This window comes from Brachycentrus maculatus, unplaced genomic scaffold (genome assembly GCF_059751285.1).
Source record: "Brachycentrus maculatus isolate JH-2025_06_01 unplaced genomic scaffold, ASM5975128v1 h1tg000269l, whole genome shotgun sequence".
In the NCBI taxonomy this organism is placed as follows: Eukaryota; Metazoa; Arthropoda; class Insecta; order Trichoptera; family Brachycentridae; genus Brachycentrus; species Brachycentrus maculatus.
Window position 1 is genome coordinate 2,172,236 of NW_028281020.1, and position 17,997 is coordinate 2,190,232.

The window sequence follows — 17,997 nt, forward strand, 5'->3', positions numbered from 1 at the left end:
TCGATCCATAACTTTCCATGGGAGCATTACCCCCGCGAAAATTGAGGGATAAGGGATATTGAGGGAAAATTATTATATACATAGTATTCTGTTCTTTTTGCGTTGTAGAGGGTGTTTCAAATTAGAATTTTCCACCATAGGAGTTTCTGAGATATTCATGAAGAACTATCGATCATTTTGTATACTATTTTGAATGTTAAAAATGAATATTTTACTTTGAGACAGTTTAAACTGCATCTGTTATTTTGGTATAAAGGTTATTATGTTTGTTGTAACTTTGTTTTATAATCAATAAATATTTTTTTAAATATAAATAATTAATTTTGTTTCATGTGTAAGGAACAAACAAGGGTTTTTGTCAACATTTTACAAACTCTCTTATCAAAAAAACATTTTTTAAATATTCATCAATTCTGAATCATTTATGTATAGAATTGTAGGATTAAAATAAACATAAGTTTTATAATTCTAAATAATAAATAGATTAATGTGCCATTTTTGTTTAATACATACTATCTCAAGGGAATCACCACTCTGTTTTAAAATAAAAGAAGGAAATAAATATAAATTTTAATATCCATCAATCTACAATCGACAACAATAGCATATTAAGTATATACATATTTACAAAAAATTGAGCAGTTATTTTCATTTACTACATAAAATACTATTACAATTAACAATACATTTTGCAGTAATACTTTGCTGCCCAAAGGGGTACACAATAGATGCAAGTCTTTTGCGTAAACAACAAAAACCTATATAATTTAAAATTGTAATTAAAGAAAAAAAAAGTATTATGCATCTCGGAGCTATCTGGCTCTTGCAGGTAAAAAAATATGTATAATTTTAAACCAAAGGTCTCTGTACCTCAACATTGTAATAGTTCATATGATTTATGATTTAATACACCCATTTTGAATAGGTGTACAAAGTGATGTGCGGTGATGTTTCTTTAACAAAAGCATTTATTGATAAAATCGGTGACTGAAATTGATTAAATTTTGTTTATTTTTATAAAAGCTAGATTAATGGTTTTTATCTTTTGGATGTAATATGGCAGGGATTGCGAACGAGGGACCCGTTGAGAAATTATCCAACCCGCTTGAACTTTTAAAAATGATCGTTTTTATTGAAAGCTTTCATTTAAATAAAAAAGCAACTAAAAGATCTCTATCAACTATGTTCGGAGCGACATATGCATTCAAGCATTTATTTTCATCAATGAATTTATTAAATCACTACTACTACGACTAAATGACTGCTGTACGTGTACGATTAAACACCACATACTATGAACTTTGCATAGAAAAATTATCGTCAAATAAACAAAACAGATTTCCCATCAAACGAAAATATCGCTAAACGGAAGATTTGTTGTTGTTTATATTATTATTATTTATTTTACGTACATTATATTCTTCATGTTTTGTATTTATTTATAGAGTTCATTTAAATTTTGCTGGTAAATTGTAAAGTTAATAAAATATGCCTTTATTAGTTTCTGTTTTAATTACCCAACCTATGTGACCTGCGACATTGATTAAAAAATAAAAATAAAACAAATTTGACCAACTTGCGAAAAATGTTTACCATCCCTGGAATAGGGTTTACGTAATGAATTATCATCTGACATTTTATTTGAAAAAGTCACTAGCGGATTCAAGACTAAAATTTGTACCAGTATTTTTAATATATATCCATTACATTATTTTAACAAATCCAAACTAATTAATACAAAACATAACCTGTCAAAAGATTTAAAACTAAGGATATAACTGTCAATTTGTCGAAAATACACCCCAGAAATTAGTCTATTTCATTATTATATTATTATTTTTTTTGTTTTGACATCTCATCCAAGATGAAGTCTGGGCATTTACGGGGTTGATTTATGGGTAGAATTGGTGAATGTTACACGTGTGTAAAGTGATCACTTAAACCAGCCTATGACGGTCGTCAGCCCCGTAAATGCCCAGGCTTCCATATTCTTCTTCATCTTTGATGAGATGTAAAAAAATAATATGAAAATAACTCCTGTAATTGGAGATAATCCAGATTTTGTGAACAAGTATTTGGACACACTCAAAATGTTGTTTATTTCATTATTATTGATTTGGCAACTTATAAAGTAATTTGTTATATATCTTCTAGAGTAAACATTGTGAATTCTTTTTGCATTGTTAATAATTTGTACAAATCTTTTTTGGCTGCTATTTTGATGCCTCTTTTATTATAATCCAATGCTTCACGGATAAATTTTCTATTCAGGTCATGAACGTGCGGATGGTTGAGGAATTCATCTACAGCCATCCACTCGCAACCTTCTAATTCTCTCTCGCACTGGGTGATTGTAAGGCTTAGAGGCTTTAGCTGCACGATCATGTAAATATCCGAGTTGCCGAACATAGCTTGGTGGGCGTGGCGGAAGGATATGAGAGAGTGAAACTCTGAAAGGATTCCAGTCTCTTCTTTCACTTCACGGATCGCAGCATCAACAATATCCTCACCTAAAAAATGATATTTGTTATCTTATTGTAAGTATGTATGAGTAGTCCACTCACAAACCACGTTATGTTAAAAAATTATGTTTAGCCAAAGGCGGAAGCCGGTAGAATATTCAATCTTTTACCGATTTGATCTTTTTAAAGGGATTTTAGAAAGTGAACTGTCTATTGCATAGCAAGTTTTGCAAGAGTATTGATTTTTCTATTCTATTTTATTCCTAACTTAACGAGTTTTGGCAGATTATGTTAAATATGGATGTTAAGATTTTTAATTTTCTACCGATTGGAGCCATTGGTTTGCAAGTGGACTAATCATATATCAGGTTATGCGGAATCATTGTAGTGGTAAACACAGGAATAAACTACAAACAAAATATAAAGATATTTCAATCCATCTTACTAAGTAGTACCTAGCTTACCTTACTACCTACGTCTACTGCCTACCCTAATTAATTCTCTGTGCACGCCACTGATTACAAAAAATAATTATGTTTTGTTATACAAAGATAAAATAAATAAATAAATCAACCTTTCTCAACATATCCCCCTGGTAGCTTCCAATGCGGGACTTGGAAGTATTTCTCCCTAACAACCAGAACTTGATTGAGGTCGTTAATAACAACAGCTCCAACGCCGAGGTTTGTGTGCGCAAACGGAGGAACATTACACGTTTCCGTTTTTTCTGGTAGCCATTTGTACATCATGACAAATCCATCACTGGCGTGATGGTATTTGAAACCATTCTGAAAGCATAGAGAAAACAATTATTCTATCATTTTATTTATTTATTTTAAACATTGTAGTAAGACTATAGAAGAAGAATTAATATATTAACTACATAAGTCTCATATATTATTCTCAATTTGGGATTAAGATTTTGGGACGAGACTCGAACACAAAAAGAAAGTTTAAAAAAGTAAACATAATTAATGCAGGGCACAATGTAAAATCAATGCGTAATGATTTATAATGCAATCTCTCAGAAGAATGTGCGACAAAACGATGTATGATAGATGTGCGAATAGTAAAATAAGGAAGGAATGCAAGCAAAGCTGAGATAAGCATTATCGATAAAATTAAGAAAGGTGTATTGAGATGGTTTGGACATGTAGAACGAATGAGTGAGGAAAGAACGGTAAAACAAATTTATGAGGCAAATGTAAGTGGAAAAAAGAGCAGAGGAAGACCGAGAAAAACATGGCACGATCAGGTATGCCAAATACTTGAAAGTGGTCAGGTTAGGAGTCGTAACAATCGGCGGGTATGTATGAGGAGATGCATGGACGTGGAAGAGGCGAAGAATGTTTGCAAAGACAGAGTGGTGTGGCGTTCTATTCTCTCTGCCTACCCCTGCGGTGAAGCGGCGTGATGGTTAGTTAGTTAGTTAGTTTTTTATGTAAAATATAAAACAATAAACGGGTATAATAAATAGGCATATAAAAAAAGGTAAGAAGCATGCTTAAAGGAAACAAATGAGAAAAAATAATAAATCATTCAATGGATATGTAGTAACACAGAATTATTTTGTGTAAAAGTAATGTAAATAAAAACAGTTGATCGATCCTGAACATCCTGTCCAGAAGCATGCTTTTCACCACTAGCTATTGATAATTATTGTGTGTGTTGCTGTTATGTTCTACAGATGGCGCTGCTATTTTGGTAAAGTGGTTATTTTTCAAAACAAAACAAAAAGATGTTTTTATTTGTGACAAGTATATAAAATCACACAAATGCAATCTGGTACCAAAACTTACCAAACCAAAATGATTACTATCAATGCACATATACAACACACAATAGAATGTAGATCGAGAGTAGTTTATTTTATATTTGATGATAAAATATTAAATAGAAAAAAGGTGTATGTATAAATCTTACCCTGGCTAAAACTGGTACCCAGTCAGCATCCTCCAAATTCACTTTGAACCATATTCCTCTCTTTCCATTTTGAATCCAGGATTGAAGAGAGTCTAAAATGTGATTGAATTTTTATGTTTTTTCTTTCTTTTTTGAGTTCAGATACAATTTGATGAATCAAATAAATAATTGAGTGAATGAGACCTAACGAGACAAAGAAACCAGCAACCCAAGTGGTACGAACCAGATCAGAAGAAGTACATAATGTATTAGTGAAATATTATTATAAAGTACATACAAATTTACTTTCAAAATTTCATCCTAATTATTCCGAAGACTCATTTGAATATGACTCAGATAGTGTCTTGAGTTTTTCTTTAGACTCCCCTAGGTTTATTTTGTTCTTAAAAATGTATTTTAATGTATATATTTGCTCCGACAATTTATTTTTATTATCTTCTTTGTGTTATTAGTTTTTGACATGAATAATTTCATGTCAAAAACTCATTTAATGTACATATATTATTGTATTGTAGAAATTTTAGTGAAAGTAATAATAATAATTCGATTATTGTGTACAACTTTACTGTCTTGGAAATTTGTTAATTGAATGCTATTTGTACATTTTGACTTAACCTAAATTGTTCGTATTAATCTGTGTATTTTATAATGTTATAATTATGGAATTGACTAATGCCAATTTTATTTAAGCGATAGATTCAAATTTTTCACATTTTCTTTTCTTGGAAACCAGTTGATTAAATGCTAATTGTACTTTTAACTAAACCTTAATTGTTCATATTATTGTTTATTTTATAATGTTCTGACTCTAAAATTTACTAATATCCATTTACAGCAAGGGTTGTCAATACGCGGCGCGCGATCATGTATAACGAATTTTTTCTTTTCCTTCAAAAATCAATAAGTATGTAATTCGTTGTAGTATTTTTTTAAATTATTCATGTCTGTATGCCGCCCTTAGGATAATTTTATGTCATCGATGCGGCCCGGGTGCAATTTGAGTTGGCCAAGCCTGATTTAAAGCAAATAATATTCTTTTGTCGTTTTTTGCATATTTTCATTTTCTTTGAACTGTGTTCATTGTATACTTTTGTACTTTTTTGTAAATACCTGAGTCATTAATATGCATGCGTTTTTTATTGGCATTTAATTTACTCTGTCATTGAATAATATAAATGCTAATAAGGTTATAATTCCTTTGCCGAAATTTTGTGCCTTATTTTCTCTCGTATGTTGAAGTTATTTTGGGTTACTTTTGTACTTTCCCCTTATGACGTTCTTTTTATATCTCTCAAAATACATACTTTTGAAAATCACTTAAAACCAATGTTTTATTTAAATTTACCTCCTAGCTTGTATGAAACGGAACACTATGTAGCGATAAAAGAACCTTGCCATCTTGAGGGATGGACATGTACTAAAGATGACAAGGTTGTGGTCGAAACTGGTTGAATTACCAAAAATAAAAGTGGTTAAAAACAAAAAAAAATATTTTATAAAGTTTTATAGAATATACCACAAGGTAACTTTTTTTAAATTTATTTTAGTTGTGCTGAGTTTCTCCAAAAAACAGACTGAGCTCTTGTCCTAAGAAGGACTTTTTTATTCTTACTTTTTTTGTTATTGACATTTATACATTTAAAAAAAAAATACTTAGGAAAAAATATATCATGGGTGTACTGGCAAAAAACATTAACTCGAAAGTATGCAATTTTGACTTAATGATGCATTTCATAAAGTTTTCAATGTTCTATAAACTGGCAAAATACACCAAGTAGTTTGAAATGTCATATACATGTGTTTTTAAAAGTAAATTTAACTAATTTTTAAGTTTAATAGCGGTATTTTATTCAAGCTAAAAGCATTAAATAACAGGGATTATTCAAACAGGGATTTTAGAGTTAACATCTTTTGCCAGTATACCAACGATAATCTTTTAAATTTTGTCAAAATAACATATTTTGTTACTACTACTACTACTACTATAAACGCGCCGTTTCTCCGCAGGGGTAGGCAGAAAGGATGGAACACCACACTATATATTTTGATGAATTTTAACCATTAACACATATTTTGTTGAATTTTCTTAATTTTGTTAATATTGATGTCAGCTTTTTGGGGGCTCAACATTCAATTGCACCTGGGGTCAATGAACACTAATTGGTGTGCTAATTGTGCCACCATCAAACTATTATTTGATTTATTTGTGGTGTAGTTTGAGAATATAATAAATACTCATAGTAAGGATCTTATAAACATGTATATAATGATAATCTCAGTTTTACTGCTGTTAATGGATAGATGAGATTACAGTTATCTATCCTCTATAAATGACGCACTGAGGATTGTGGTTTTAATTTTCAGAATGTGTTAATAATTAACTGTTAGTTTATTTAAGCATGGAACAAACCTTCAAGTTTCTTTGGAAACAAATTGGAGCTACACTGTTCTTCATTAGATTCAACGGTTATTCCATTGTAGCGATCTTGTGTGCCTTTAAAGATATCACATTGAGTTGCCATTTTCTTTTCATAAGAATAACTGAAAACATACCCAGCATATGATTAGATTTTGTTACAAAGATAAACAAAACATAAACGATAAGAAAGTATCTCACCAACGGTTGTAACCTTTACACGATCTCGGTGCATGTAATAGTTTAAGATTCCCACAATCTACGACGGTGAGTCTGTAAACTCTGCGAAAAGAGCGAAACATTTAAAGAAGGTGGTTGATAGATCATTTACCACTTCTAGATAACGATTGAAATGTTTAAATAAAATACATAAAGCTAGTGCCAACTAACGTTTAAAATATGTATATTTCAAGGTTGGACTTTGCTTTACGTCACATCACGATAGTACAATATTCAGGAAGCATATTTTACGATACAAGCTAACGATAGACAGTATTCAATGCCAAAACATATGATTTTGACAGTTTATGCAAATAATGTTGCCATAATAAGAAAACATTTACAATATTTTGTAGTACTCACGCATTTCATAAAACAAAAGAGAATAAATAAAACGGGGCAAGTTGTTTTATAAAATTACAGGATATTCCGATTCTTTACATTGATACCCTAATTAAAATATTTATTTATTATAAAAAAGTGTGTTATTGTGTCCACCTCCAAAATGTAAACTTCGATCACCACATACTCGGTAGAGGTTTAATTAAAATTTATATCGGAATGTCAGATGCCAATCCAAATAACAAAGGATTGGTGCCTAAGAAGGAAGAGATATATCTTTTGTAAAACTTATAAAAATGGTTTCACTGCATTATTCTGATTTGCTGTTTCCTACGTTGAGCGATGGTAAGGTGAAGAAGGTAATGTGTGGTTGCCATTGATAACAATATAAAATTATATGACTATTGGACTCACTGATTATGAATTTCAAGTTAATAGTTAAGATATCTGTTTACTTTAAAGATCAGGTCAGTGATAGAATCACAGGCTTCAATTTATTCATTTACTCACGCCTAATAGTATTCTTCTACTTAACACGAGGGAAAGCTAGTGTCTTAGGATCTTTGAATATTGGTGTTACCATCTTTACCGATGGTCTCCACATTTCGCAGCTGTACATATTATGGAAGGTTAAGATCTGCAACGCCAGTCCAAGTAAGATATCTCTCCTGTCTCACCACCTCTACTCATCAAATTGTCTTCAGTTCGGACAAGTGTACAAATAATAAGTATAATAAAAACAACAAAGTATTTACACAATTTTATTCAAATGTAAGAATATCATAAAAATATAAATTTATTCGCATATTTTAACACATTGGCTACGGGACGTTTCTTTAAAGATTATGTCAAACAAGCGAGGCTCCACTGTACCACTTCCCCTTTTCATGCTTTTCATGCTTTCACACAACTCATTCTACCTATCCATTCCTCCTTGTATATTCCATGCACCTATGCGGCATTCCTCTTTGCACCCCCGCGAGAGACGCTGCATAGTAGGTGATGAGCTTCACTGCTACTTAACCGCATTGTCTCGCTCAACTTTTATCAATTATTTATACTCAATCTAAGAAACTCATACTATAATACATTGTAATACAAACTACTTATACTAATATGTGCTTAAATTATACGAAAAGTTACTTTGCATCACTTTTCAAAGATAGTGATATCTCTGCTTTCGCTGCCGGTATACCAGATATTCGAGTTTGGAAGAAATTCCAGAAAAACGCTTCAAATTTGTTCAGAATTACGGATATAAAATATATTATTCTTGCACTTTTCACAGATACGATAAGGATAATGAAAGCAGAGTGAACGCTGTTGAAATGCGTTCCCTCAGACAAATGTGTGGAAAATCATTGTATGACAGGATTAAAAACAAAGATATAAAAAAGGAATGTAAGGCTGAACAAGGAATAATTAAAAATATTAGGAAGAGTTCTTTAAGGAGGTATGGACATGAGCGAATGGATAACGAGAGAATGACTAAGAAAATATATGTGGCGAATGTGAGCTCCTAACACAACAAAACAGAACGAGGACGTCCAAAAAACTTGGCACGATCAGATCAATCAGAACCTAAAATCTGGTGGTGTTAAATGTCTGCGTAACCAGAGGGCATGTATGACTAGACGTATGGATGTGAAGGAGGCGAGGAGTGTATGTTAGGACAGAAGAGTGTGGCATTGCATCCTTTCTGCCTACCCCTACGGTAAAGCGGCATGATGGTAGTAGTAATGTTTCCTTAAAAAAATGTGACTACGGCGGGCGAGATTTGATCGCAATTACACAAGGTGTAATTAGTATGGCAGTAAACTTCAAACTGTGGGGCTCGGATTGATAAAACTGTTTACAACATAAATTATAGATATATTCACTCTCTGATTCACAAATCATCCTATTCAGAATTCCATATTTTAAAATTTTCATGGGATTATATACTCGCCATTTCAGACGACCTCTCCACGGAAGCATCCCTTCGTCTAGAGACATATTCTAAGTAACTCTAATCAAGAATCATATCCTATAGAGCTTTTCCAATAAATCCAGTAATCTTGAATTATCCATAATCAGTGTCCATCTATCCCAGCAGTATGTTTTATGAATCTGTAAGAAAAGATTGTGTTATACATACTATGAAGGAAATAATATCATATGGAAAAATATCATCAGTTAGCAAATATTGTCATTACGTATTTTAAAATAATAAATAAAAAAGTGTTACAGTTGCGCCATACGCTGATAATGTCAAAAGTGATTTGAAATATGGTGATCAGATTAAGCGTATGGCTGATAGTCATTTTACTATATTTGCCTTCTTAGGATCAATAATTTTTTTGCACCATTAACTGTAATGTCTCGTCATCAGTTATTTTTTTTATTTTAAAACTATTTTATATACTATCTTCCAATGAGGAAAATCAAATCGTGACATATGGTAAGACTAGTTATATGGTAATACAATATATAACAGATATAATGTAGGCATACCTTAAATTCATAGAGCAAACATCTTCATTTTCAAAACCTCTGCTAGTCATCAAATCATCACTGCTTACAATCTAAAATGTAAGTTGAGGATATTACAAAATCTAGTAAATAAAACACTTATAGGAATAATTAAAAAACATCATCAGTTAGCAAATATGGTCTTCACGGCAATCGGAGATCTTGGTGGTAGGAATATCATCATGACAATTAATCAAATAATAACACAAACAATTGATGGAGATGATTGAAATGTTTTAATATTATTTTGAGAAATAAAAAGACTTTATTTTTTGATCCCCTCACATTTTTATTAACCACTAACTAGTTTTGGCAACAACCTGTTCCGGGTTTATTTTATGACTTAACTAGTTGGTTGTTGTGGATCAAAGAACAAAGTCTTTTTATTTCTCAAAATAATATATCACTATAATCCACAAAGTTGATGCTTTCAATATTCAAAATATGAAATGTTTTAACCTAATATGTGGGGCTTAAAAATACTTACAATCAGAATCTGCAGGTCTGAGAAATCACATTCTTGATCATCCATATGGTTTCTAAAAGAAAGAAAAAAAACAACATTAGCACCTACATTAAAATCCGAATTAGAAACTAAAGAAAAAAGGCACTCAGTTAGCAAATATGGTCTTCACGGCAATCCGAGATCTTGGTGGTAGGAATATCATCATGACAGTTATTCAAATAATAATACACACAATTAATATAGATAATTAAATGTCTTAACCTAAATATGGACTCAGAAATACTCACAATCGGAATTTGCATGCTGGTGAAATCGTATTCTAGATCGTTCACATGTTTTCTGAAAGAAGAAAAAAATCAATATTAGCATCTACACCAAAATTTGTACATAATGCTGAAGAATAAAGAGAGCACTCAGTTAGCAAATATGGTCTTCACGGCAATCGGAGATCTTGGTGGTAGGAATATCATCATGACAATTAATCGAATAATAGCAAACAATTGATATAGATAATTGAATGTCTTAACCTAAATATGGACTCAAAATACTCACAATTGGAATTTGCAGGCTGGTGAAACCATATTCTTGATCATTCTTATATTTTCTGAAAGAAAAAAAGCAAAATTAGCATTTGCATTAAAATCTGCACTAAAAACTATAGAAAAAAGGGCACTCAGTTAGCAAATATGGTCTTCACGGCAATCGGAGATCTTGGTGGTAGGAATATCATCATGACAATTAATCGAATAATAGCAAACAATTGATATAGATAATTGAATGTCTTAACCTAAATATGGACTCAAAAATACTCACAATTGGAATTCGCAGGCTGGTGAAACCATATTCTTGATCATTCACATGTTTTCTGAAAGAAAAAAAGCAAAATTAGCATTTGCATTAAAATCTGCACTAAAAACAATAGAAAAAAGAGAACTCAGTTAGCAAATATGGTCTTCACGGCAATCGGAGATCTTGGTGGTAGGAATATCATCATGACAATTTATCAAATAATAAAACACAATCAATGGAGATAATTGAACTTCTTAACCTAATATCGTGGGTATACTGGCAAAAAAAAATAATTAATTCTGTTATTTAGAGCTTTTAGCCTGAATAAAATACCCGCTATCAAACTTAAAGTTGAATTTACTTGTAAAACCACATTTATATGAAATTTCAAATCGCTTAGTATATTTTGCCAGATTACACCGACCAGAACCAGAGTGTGGTTCCTCGAGCGCCCGACGCGGCTGCTGAGAGAATCACGCTCCATCATTTATTTAATTTTCTCCGGACATTTACATCTCAAGTCTACAATTTTTTGCTCAACTATAAATATTGTGATTGGTGTTAACTTGAAAAGGTTAAAAGTTATAATTTTACAAAGGTTAGCTGTTAACTGATGAAAGTGCATCAATAATATCATTGCGTCGTTCAATATAGCAATGCGGTCCTAAACGGTGTAGTGTATTTCTAAGAATCTGTGCCGAATTAACACATGTGGCAATCGGGCGTTAAAAAGTGCTGTGTTCGTCCCTTAAGGGTACGTTACAACCATAGTGTATTCATCCGAAACCCCTAGCTTCTCGGGAATAAATGAATGCAATAAAAATGTGCAAAGACAATAACGATCCTAGAACATGTGCTTAAACGGATATATTTTATGAAATCGAACTACAACCTTGAATACCTCAACTACGCCAGCTCCCATTCGTATGAAAGTGTAAGCGGAAAACCTCAGACAAAACCATCATGTCGGATCACGGAAGGGCGGCAAAAGAGGATCAAAGTGAAGTCCTGCTTGAACTGTGCTAGTCTGGAAGTTGGCCATCCACAATGACGAGGAGCTCAACATGCTGCCCTCCAGCGTGACAACCATCGCTCAGCAAGGCGTCCTGCCCAACATCTTGGCCATTCTCCAGCCCATGGGATCAAAAGGAAGGCGTTTTCATTTGTCGGCTCATCATTTCCTAATTCCAGACTCGACGGCCCGAGACCGATTGACGACGTTTTAATCCATTTTTTTTTATCATTATCATCATCATTCTATTATTATTATCTATGTCTTTATAAGCGCCCTTGAGGTAGTATTTTACGAAAATGGCGCTATACAAGTTATCCGAATTATTATTATTATTATTATTACAGAAAGCTGAAAACTTTATGTAATATGCATCATTAAGTAAAAATTGCATATTTTCGAATTAAGGTTTTTTTGCCAGTACACCCACGATATCTGGACCCGAAAATACTCACAATTGCAATCCGCTGATCTGTGAAATCATATTCTTGATGATTCATATGGTCTCTGAAAGAAAAATAATAACATTAGCATCTACACAAAATTTGCATTATATACTGAAGAAAAAAAGAGTACTCAGTTAGCAAATATGGTCTTCACGGCAATCGGAGATCTTGGTGGTAGGAATATCATCATGACAATTAATCTAATCGTTTTACAAATATTTATCGGGATAATAGAATTTCTTAACTTAAACTTGGGAACTCAAACTTACTCACTTTTTAATTTTCGATGTGAAATAATTTTTTGAGGATTCACATGGCTCCTGAAAAAAAAGAAGCAATATTAGCATCAACACTAAAATCTGCACTATACCTAGAGAAAAAAGGGCACTTAGATCTTGGTAGTAGCAATGTTACTATAAAATGGCAATCTAAATATATTAAGACGACTAATATTTATAAGGTAAACCGTTTCCAAAGCAAAAATAAAAACTGAAGAACACGGGCAGATTCTTTGAATAAATAACTAACCTTTTACAGTAGCCAATAATCATTGCCACATTAAGATGTCGGCGGATAAATAATGGAAATCCAACCATTTTAACTACAGACGAACGGGAGCGCGTTACACCGGGCGAACACGTGAGCTGTCACTTTCCAAGTGTAGCAACTTGAATATAAAAGACACATTGGGCCTAACACGCATGCGCAACTAGGTGTAAACAGGTTAGCCAATTACTCGTTAGTCTTTTTGCAAACGAGAATTCCGAACGCAAAACTACGCACAAACCACAAGGTCGTTTTTTTATGATTGATAATATACGTAAGTACCTACTCTGGAAATAATTTTTGGTCTTTGTCTAAAGAAGTAAAAATAGGTCAGAGTTATAAAAATATAAAATTTTATAGTCATTAGATAGGGCAAACATTGAAACCATTAATATTTTTTCATTAAAACAGTTTTTAGGTTTTTCGATTTTATGAAAAAGGTGCTACATACATTATTACATTATTATTATTTTTACTACTATTGTGACTCCCGAAATTACCTCTAATGTAAAGCTTACTTGCAGGCTTATAACTTTTGTTGTTTTTATTGGATTCTCGGTTATGTCACAAACTCCCAAAAAATGCAGAACTTGATTTATCGTTTCAACGGCGGTTGAACCAATTGTAAATTAAAATAACATTTACTAGTTTGTTTTTGGTTGGTTGGAAGATATTGTTCCTAAGCAATACGCCGTGACAGAAGTGAATCGGGCGATCGGATCACAGTGACCGGGTCGCAGAGACCGGGTGGCTAAATATTGCTCATGGCGGACAGCGAGCTTCTTAGCAGTTAGAAATGTTTAGTGACGGTAATCACCGTTACCAAACATGTTTTTTGGATTGCATTGTTTCATGGATTTGTAATATTCTCACTCCTTCACGTGCGTTATGAAACTAAACATATTAAAAATTAGTGGTTAACCACCCAAAAAATAATTCCTCAATTCTTAAGGAAATGTCCTTTCTTTTCCATTTAACTGGACAGAGCTACAGCAACGTGTGGCTTGGTACAGCTTGTATAACAATTTATTTAAATGGACCATTGTTTAGTTGTGAATTTTTATGCTTATTTTTTCAATAATCACAGGTAAATGTTTTGTTAACTGTCTCGCATCTGTTCAATTTCCTCTAGAAAATACAATATTTTGATTCTTCATTGTGTAAGCTTATTATTCTGGAATTATTTGAAAATATTATATAGACAGAGATCTGATGGTATTATCACACTATTAGTAAGTATTCGCCCGCCTTCGTGGTGTAATAGTTAACGTGTTTAGCTAGTGTGCTGGAGGTCCCGGGTTCGATTTCCAGGGGGGGAGGGTGAAAGTAAGTATTAGTGATTTTACGCTTTAATATTTATTTAATATTACCCTGGGTTGGTTCCTGAAGCGCAGGGGTGATCACCTTGCTTTCGTGTAAGTAACGATCAAGATAACTCTTCGTTAATACGATGCAGTGCCCTATACACCATTGGGTGCTTCTGAGGGTTAGAAGAATAGGAAGAAGTATGACAAGTATTTTTGTATAAATAAAAGAGTAACAAAGGTTTTTATTTTATCGAAATGTGTTTTGGCTAACAATAAGAAATGGAATAACCATAAAATCGAGAAAATAGAAAAGAAAACGGTACATACGTCTATGTTACCTTGCTAAAAGGGTTTTATTCATTGATAAAGAGCCTTAGTCCTTGATTTTGATCTCAATATCATTTTTGTAATATTTAAACAATGTAGGATAGTGTAGAATAATGTAGAATAATCAAAGTAGGTACGTAAAATGCCTTGTACAATTTTTATAATTGGTTTACTTTTTCAAAGAGAAATATTTGTTTTTTACTATCTACAAAAATACTTCAATTTTGTACTGTCTCTAACTAACTAACTAACTAACTAACTAACCATCACGCCGCTTCCCCGCAGGGGTAGGCAGAGAGAATAGAACGCCACACCACTCTGTCTTTGCAAACATTCTTCGCCTCTTCCACGTTCATGCATATCCTCATACATACCCGCCGATTGTTACGACTCCTAATCTGACCAATTTCAAGTATTTGGCATACCTGATTGTGCCATGTTTTTCTCGGTCTTCCTCTGCTCTTTTTTCCACTTACATTCGCTTCATAAATTTGTTTTACCGTTCTTTCCTCACTCATTCGTTCTACATGTCCAAACCATCTCAACACACCTTTCTTAATTTTATCGATAATGCTTATCTCAGCTTTGCATTCCTTCCTTCTATCATACATCGTTTTGTCGCACATTCTTCTGAGAGATCGCATTTTGACTGCATTAAGTTTACTTTCATCCTTCTTTTGCCAACTCCATGTTTCACTTCCATACAATAGAGTTGGAAATGGACTCCGTTGAGCACTGCCAGTTTAGCTTCCGATGATAGGTTTTTATTTGCTATAACTGATTTCAGTGCACCATTTACTTTGTTCCCAGCATTCACTCTTCTATCTATGTCTTTATCAATCTTTCCATCCCTAGGAAACATACTACCCAAATATACGAAATCATCTACCTGTTCCAAAATCTCTCCGTTTACCAATATTTCACACTCAGATCTAGATTCTTCTCTTTCAAAAACCATGATTTTGGATTTGCTAACATGTACTATCTCAGTGAGCCTAAGCGGCTCATTATTAAAAATAGGTATCAAATTGTGGTAGAGTGGATTCTCGAACCGAGAAACTCAAACTCAATAGTCCGTGACACTAACCACGGGACCACAACCCGACACTTCATCGGCAATTTACCATCGGTAATATATTGAGCCGATATATCGATTTACTTATTATTATATTAAGCATTATGTATGAAAATAATACTTCAGTATTATAACAATTTGTTAGCTAAAATAGTTTTAATAAATCAAAGTTATGGTATCTTATTTTGGCTTAAAAAAGATTGATTGAGTTATTATTGATCGGTGAATTGAAGAATGGACTTATATTTGAAAAGACTCATATAATAATTATTATATTTGATGGATGTTTAAAAAAATAAAAATGACTTTGCATTTTTTGTAAAAAAGCAAATGGCGGGAAAAAAATGACGAAAACATTAAAAAAGTTTTTAAAGTGTGAAAAGTATGATTTTTGTTATTATAGTGATGGCTCGTATTTGTTCTGTGACAAACGAGGAAACAAGTCACTGAGAATTTATACGAGTCGCTTAAGAAAATTGAGAATTACTTTTTGATTTTTATCAAAAAGTAATTCTCTTATTTATTGAATTTGATTGATCTTATTTTGTAAATTTAAAAATTAAATCCACAACGTGTAAAATATATGTATACAATTATTACTGTTGCGTCAGTATATTGAAAATATGATTATGAAATATGTTATAAATAGTAAAAAAGTTAAATTTATTTGTAAATGTGCATACATCATATTGTATACGTATATGTGGAACATTATAAATGTATGAGTGGTCATAAATAAGGGAGAAATAATATTTCTAGCAATAGGTAATTTAATAACACAGTAGTTAGTTTAAATGCACATAGTACATACATATATTATTTTAATTCAACTTTATTTTATTTTTATACATGTATATTTATAAATATTTATTCAATCAACATACACATCAAATCATATGAACAGCCGTTAAATACAACATTTGCTCCGAAGGTATCTATTAATAATCAACCTAACAAAAAAAGAAATCAATATAAGTTTCTACCATAGATATATGTAATTTATCAAGATAGTTTCATTTTTTATTATTATAGATCAATGTTAATGTTTTATTTTCTATAATTGAATAATATTCTTTTATAGGTTTAAAACTTTATTACTTATCGTTAAAACGATATATATTTTTTACTTTGATACAGCCCTTTTTGTTTGATATTTTAAGCCTGTTTTTTGTTTTAACTATGAATTTCACTTGATGAAAATTAAAACATATAATAAAAATATATGAACTCTCTCCCTAAACTTGATCAGTACGCTCTATTAGACAGGTACTTGTTACTGAAATATTGTATTTTTTAGCACTATTAGTACATTGATTTATTTTTTAAATAAAACACAATACTTACATACTTAAATTAAAAACAATAATTATAATTGAAAAAGGCGATATTATTTGCATTTGTTTTTTTATGAATGGATATTCATTACTCCAATGAGAAAAATTACTTTAACGTTTTATATGTTTATAAATTGGGATATATCTTGATCCTAAAATATCCTAGGTACCCTTAAAATGTTAACAGTTACCGGAGGAAGAATAATTTTTATTACAACCATATCGACGACGACAAATGGACGAGAAATCATGAGACCTTTCTCTTATATATTTGTTTATAGTTATTTGTAATAACTAGTGTGTCGATGACCGAATCAACGAAAGATTCGTTCATCAGATCAGATCGCTTGTTTTTGATCGACGGCTCTGCGTATTTAAAAGGCTCGGCGTTCGTGATAGTGATTTACAAAAAAATGAGATACGTAGACTTGGGCGGTCATATAATAAACGAGCATTAATAGAAAAATAGCTTTAATTCAGTTTTTGGATTTGGTCATTTCAAGCTAATCACGCCCATTAGTGGACAAATTTGGTTACGTGTTGCGTATGTCTAGGTCTTAATTCGTACATATACTTGACAATTTGACATAAAAAACTTAAACTGAAATGAAATATAAATCGAGGGAAAGAAATGAATACCATCCCGATTTGGTCACCAAAAAAGTCACAATTAAACATTCCATAACATAACAGTGTTACCTATTATTATACTTCTAAGAAAAAAATTGAACGGATTCTTAAGATCCTGTCGTTTAGTAATTCTATGGCTCATTTTAGCGTATTCTAATTCTAATTACTAATGTTATATAATATTTTAACGTT

At 31.8% G+C, this 17,997-nt stretch overlaps 1 protein-coding gene and 1 long non-coding RNA gene across 3 annotated transcripts; both read right to left on the reverse strand.

The window, feature by feature from the left end:
• Nucleotides 1-558: 558 nt before the first annotated feature.
• On the reverse strand, nt 559-7,323 carry LOC148305583 (uncharacterized). Of its 2 annotated transcripts, XM_088266535.1 has the most exons (6): nt 7,192-7,291; nt 7,003-7,083; nt 6,796-6,926; nt 4,386-4,477; nt 3,037-3,250; nt 561-2,510 (listed from the first exon to the last, which is right to left on the reverse strand). In XM_088266535.1, the coding sequence occupies exons 3-6, from the start codon at nt 6,905-6,907 to the stop codon at nt 2,140-2,142; spliced, it is 789 nt and encodes a 262-aa protein (XP_088122661.1). In that variant the 5' UTR covers nt 6,908-6,926; nt 7,003-7,083; nt 7,192-7,291; the 3' UTR covers nt 561-2,139. The 2 variants fall into 2 exon arrangements, with proteins under 2 accessions (XP_088122660.1, XP_088122661.1); XM_088266534.1 differs by having other exon boundaries at nt 559-2,510; nt 7,003-7,323.
• Nucleotides 7,324-8,109: 786 nt separating this feature from the next.
• Nucleotides 8,110-13,248, reverse strand: LOC148305584 (uncharacterized). The gene is made up of 9 exons (XR_015838131.1): nt 13,115-13,248; nt 12,860-12,906; nt 12,596-12,647; nt 11,153-11,204; nt 10,892-10,943; nt 10,627-10,678; nt 10,361-10,412; nt 9,856-9,926; nt 8,110-9,471 (listed from the first exon to the last, which is right to left on the reverse strand). It is a non-coding gene; the product is annotated as an uncharacterized LOC148305584 (long non-coding RNA).
• Between the last annotated feature and the right edge of the window lie 4,749 nt (nt 13,249-17,997).

Coding starts and splice junctions, on each gene's coding strand:
- LOC148305583 (XM_088266534.1), bottom strand. CDS start 7,103: ATGTTTCGCTCTTTTCGCAGAGTTTACAGACTCACCGTCGTAGATTGT. Junction 4,478..6,795: donor GTTTCCAAAGAAACTTGAAG/GTTTGTTCCATG, acceptor ATCACATTTTAG/ACTCTCTTCAATCCTGGATT. Junction 3,251..4,385: donor GGGTACCAGTTTTAGCCAGG/GTAAGATTTATA, acceptor CTATGCTTTCAG/AATGGTTTCAAATACCATCA.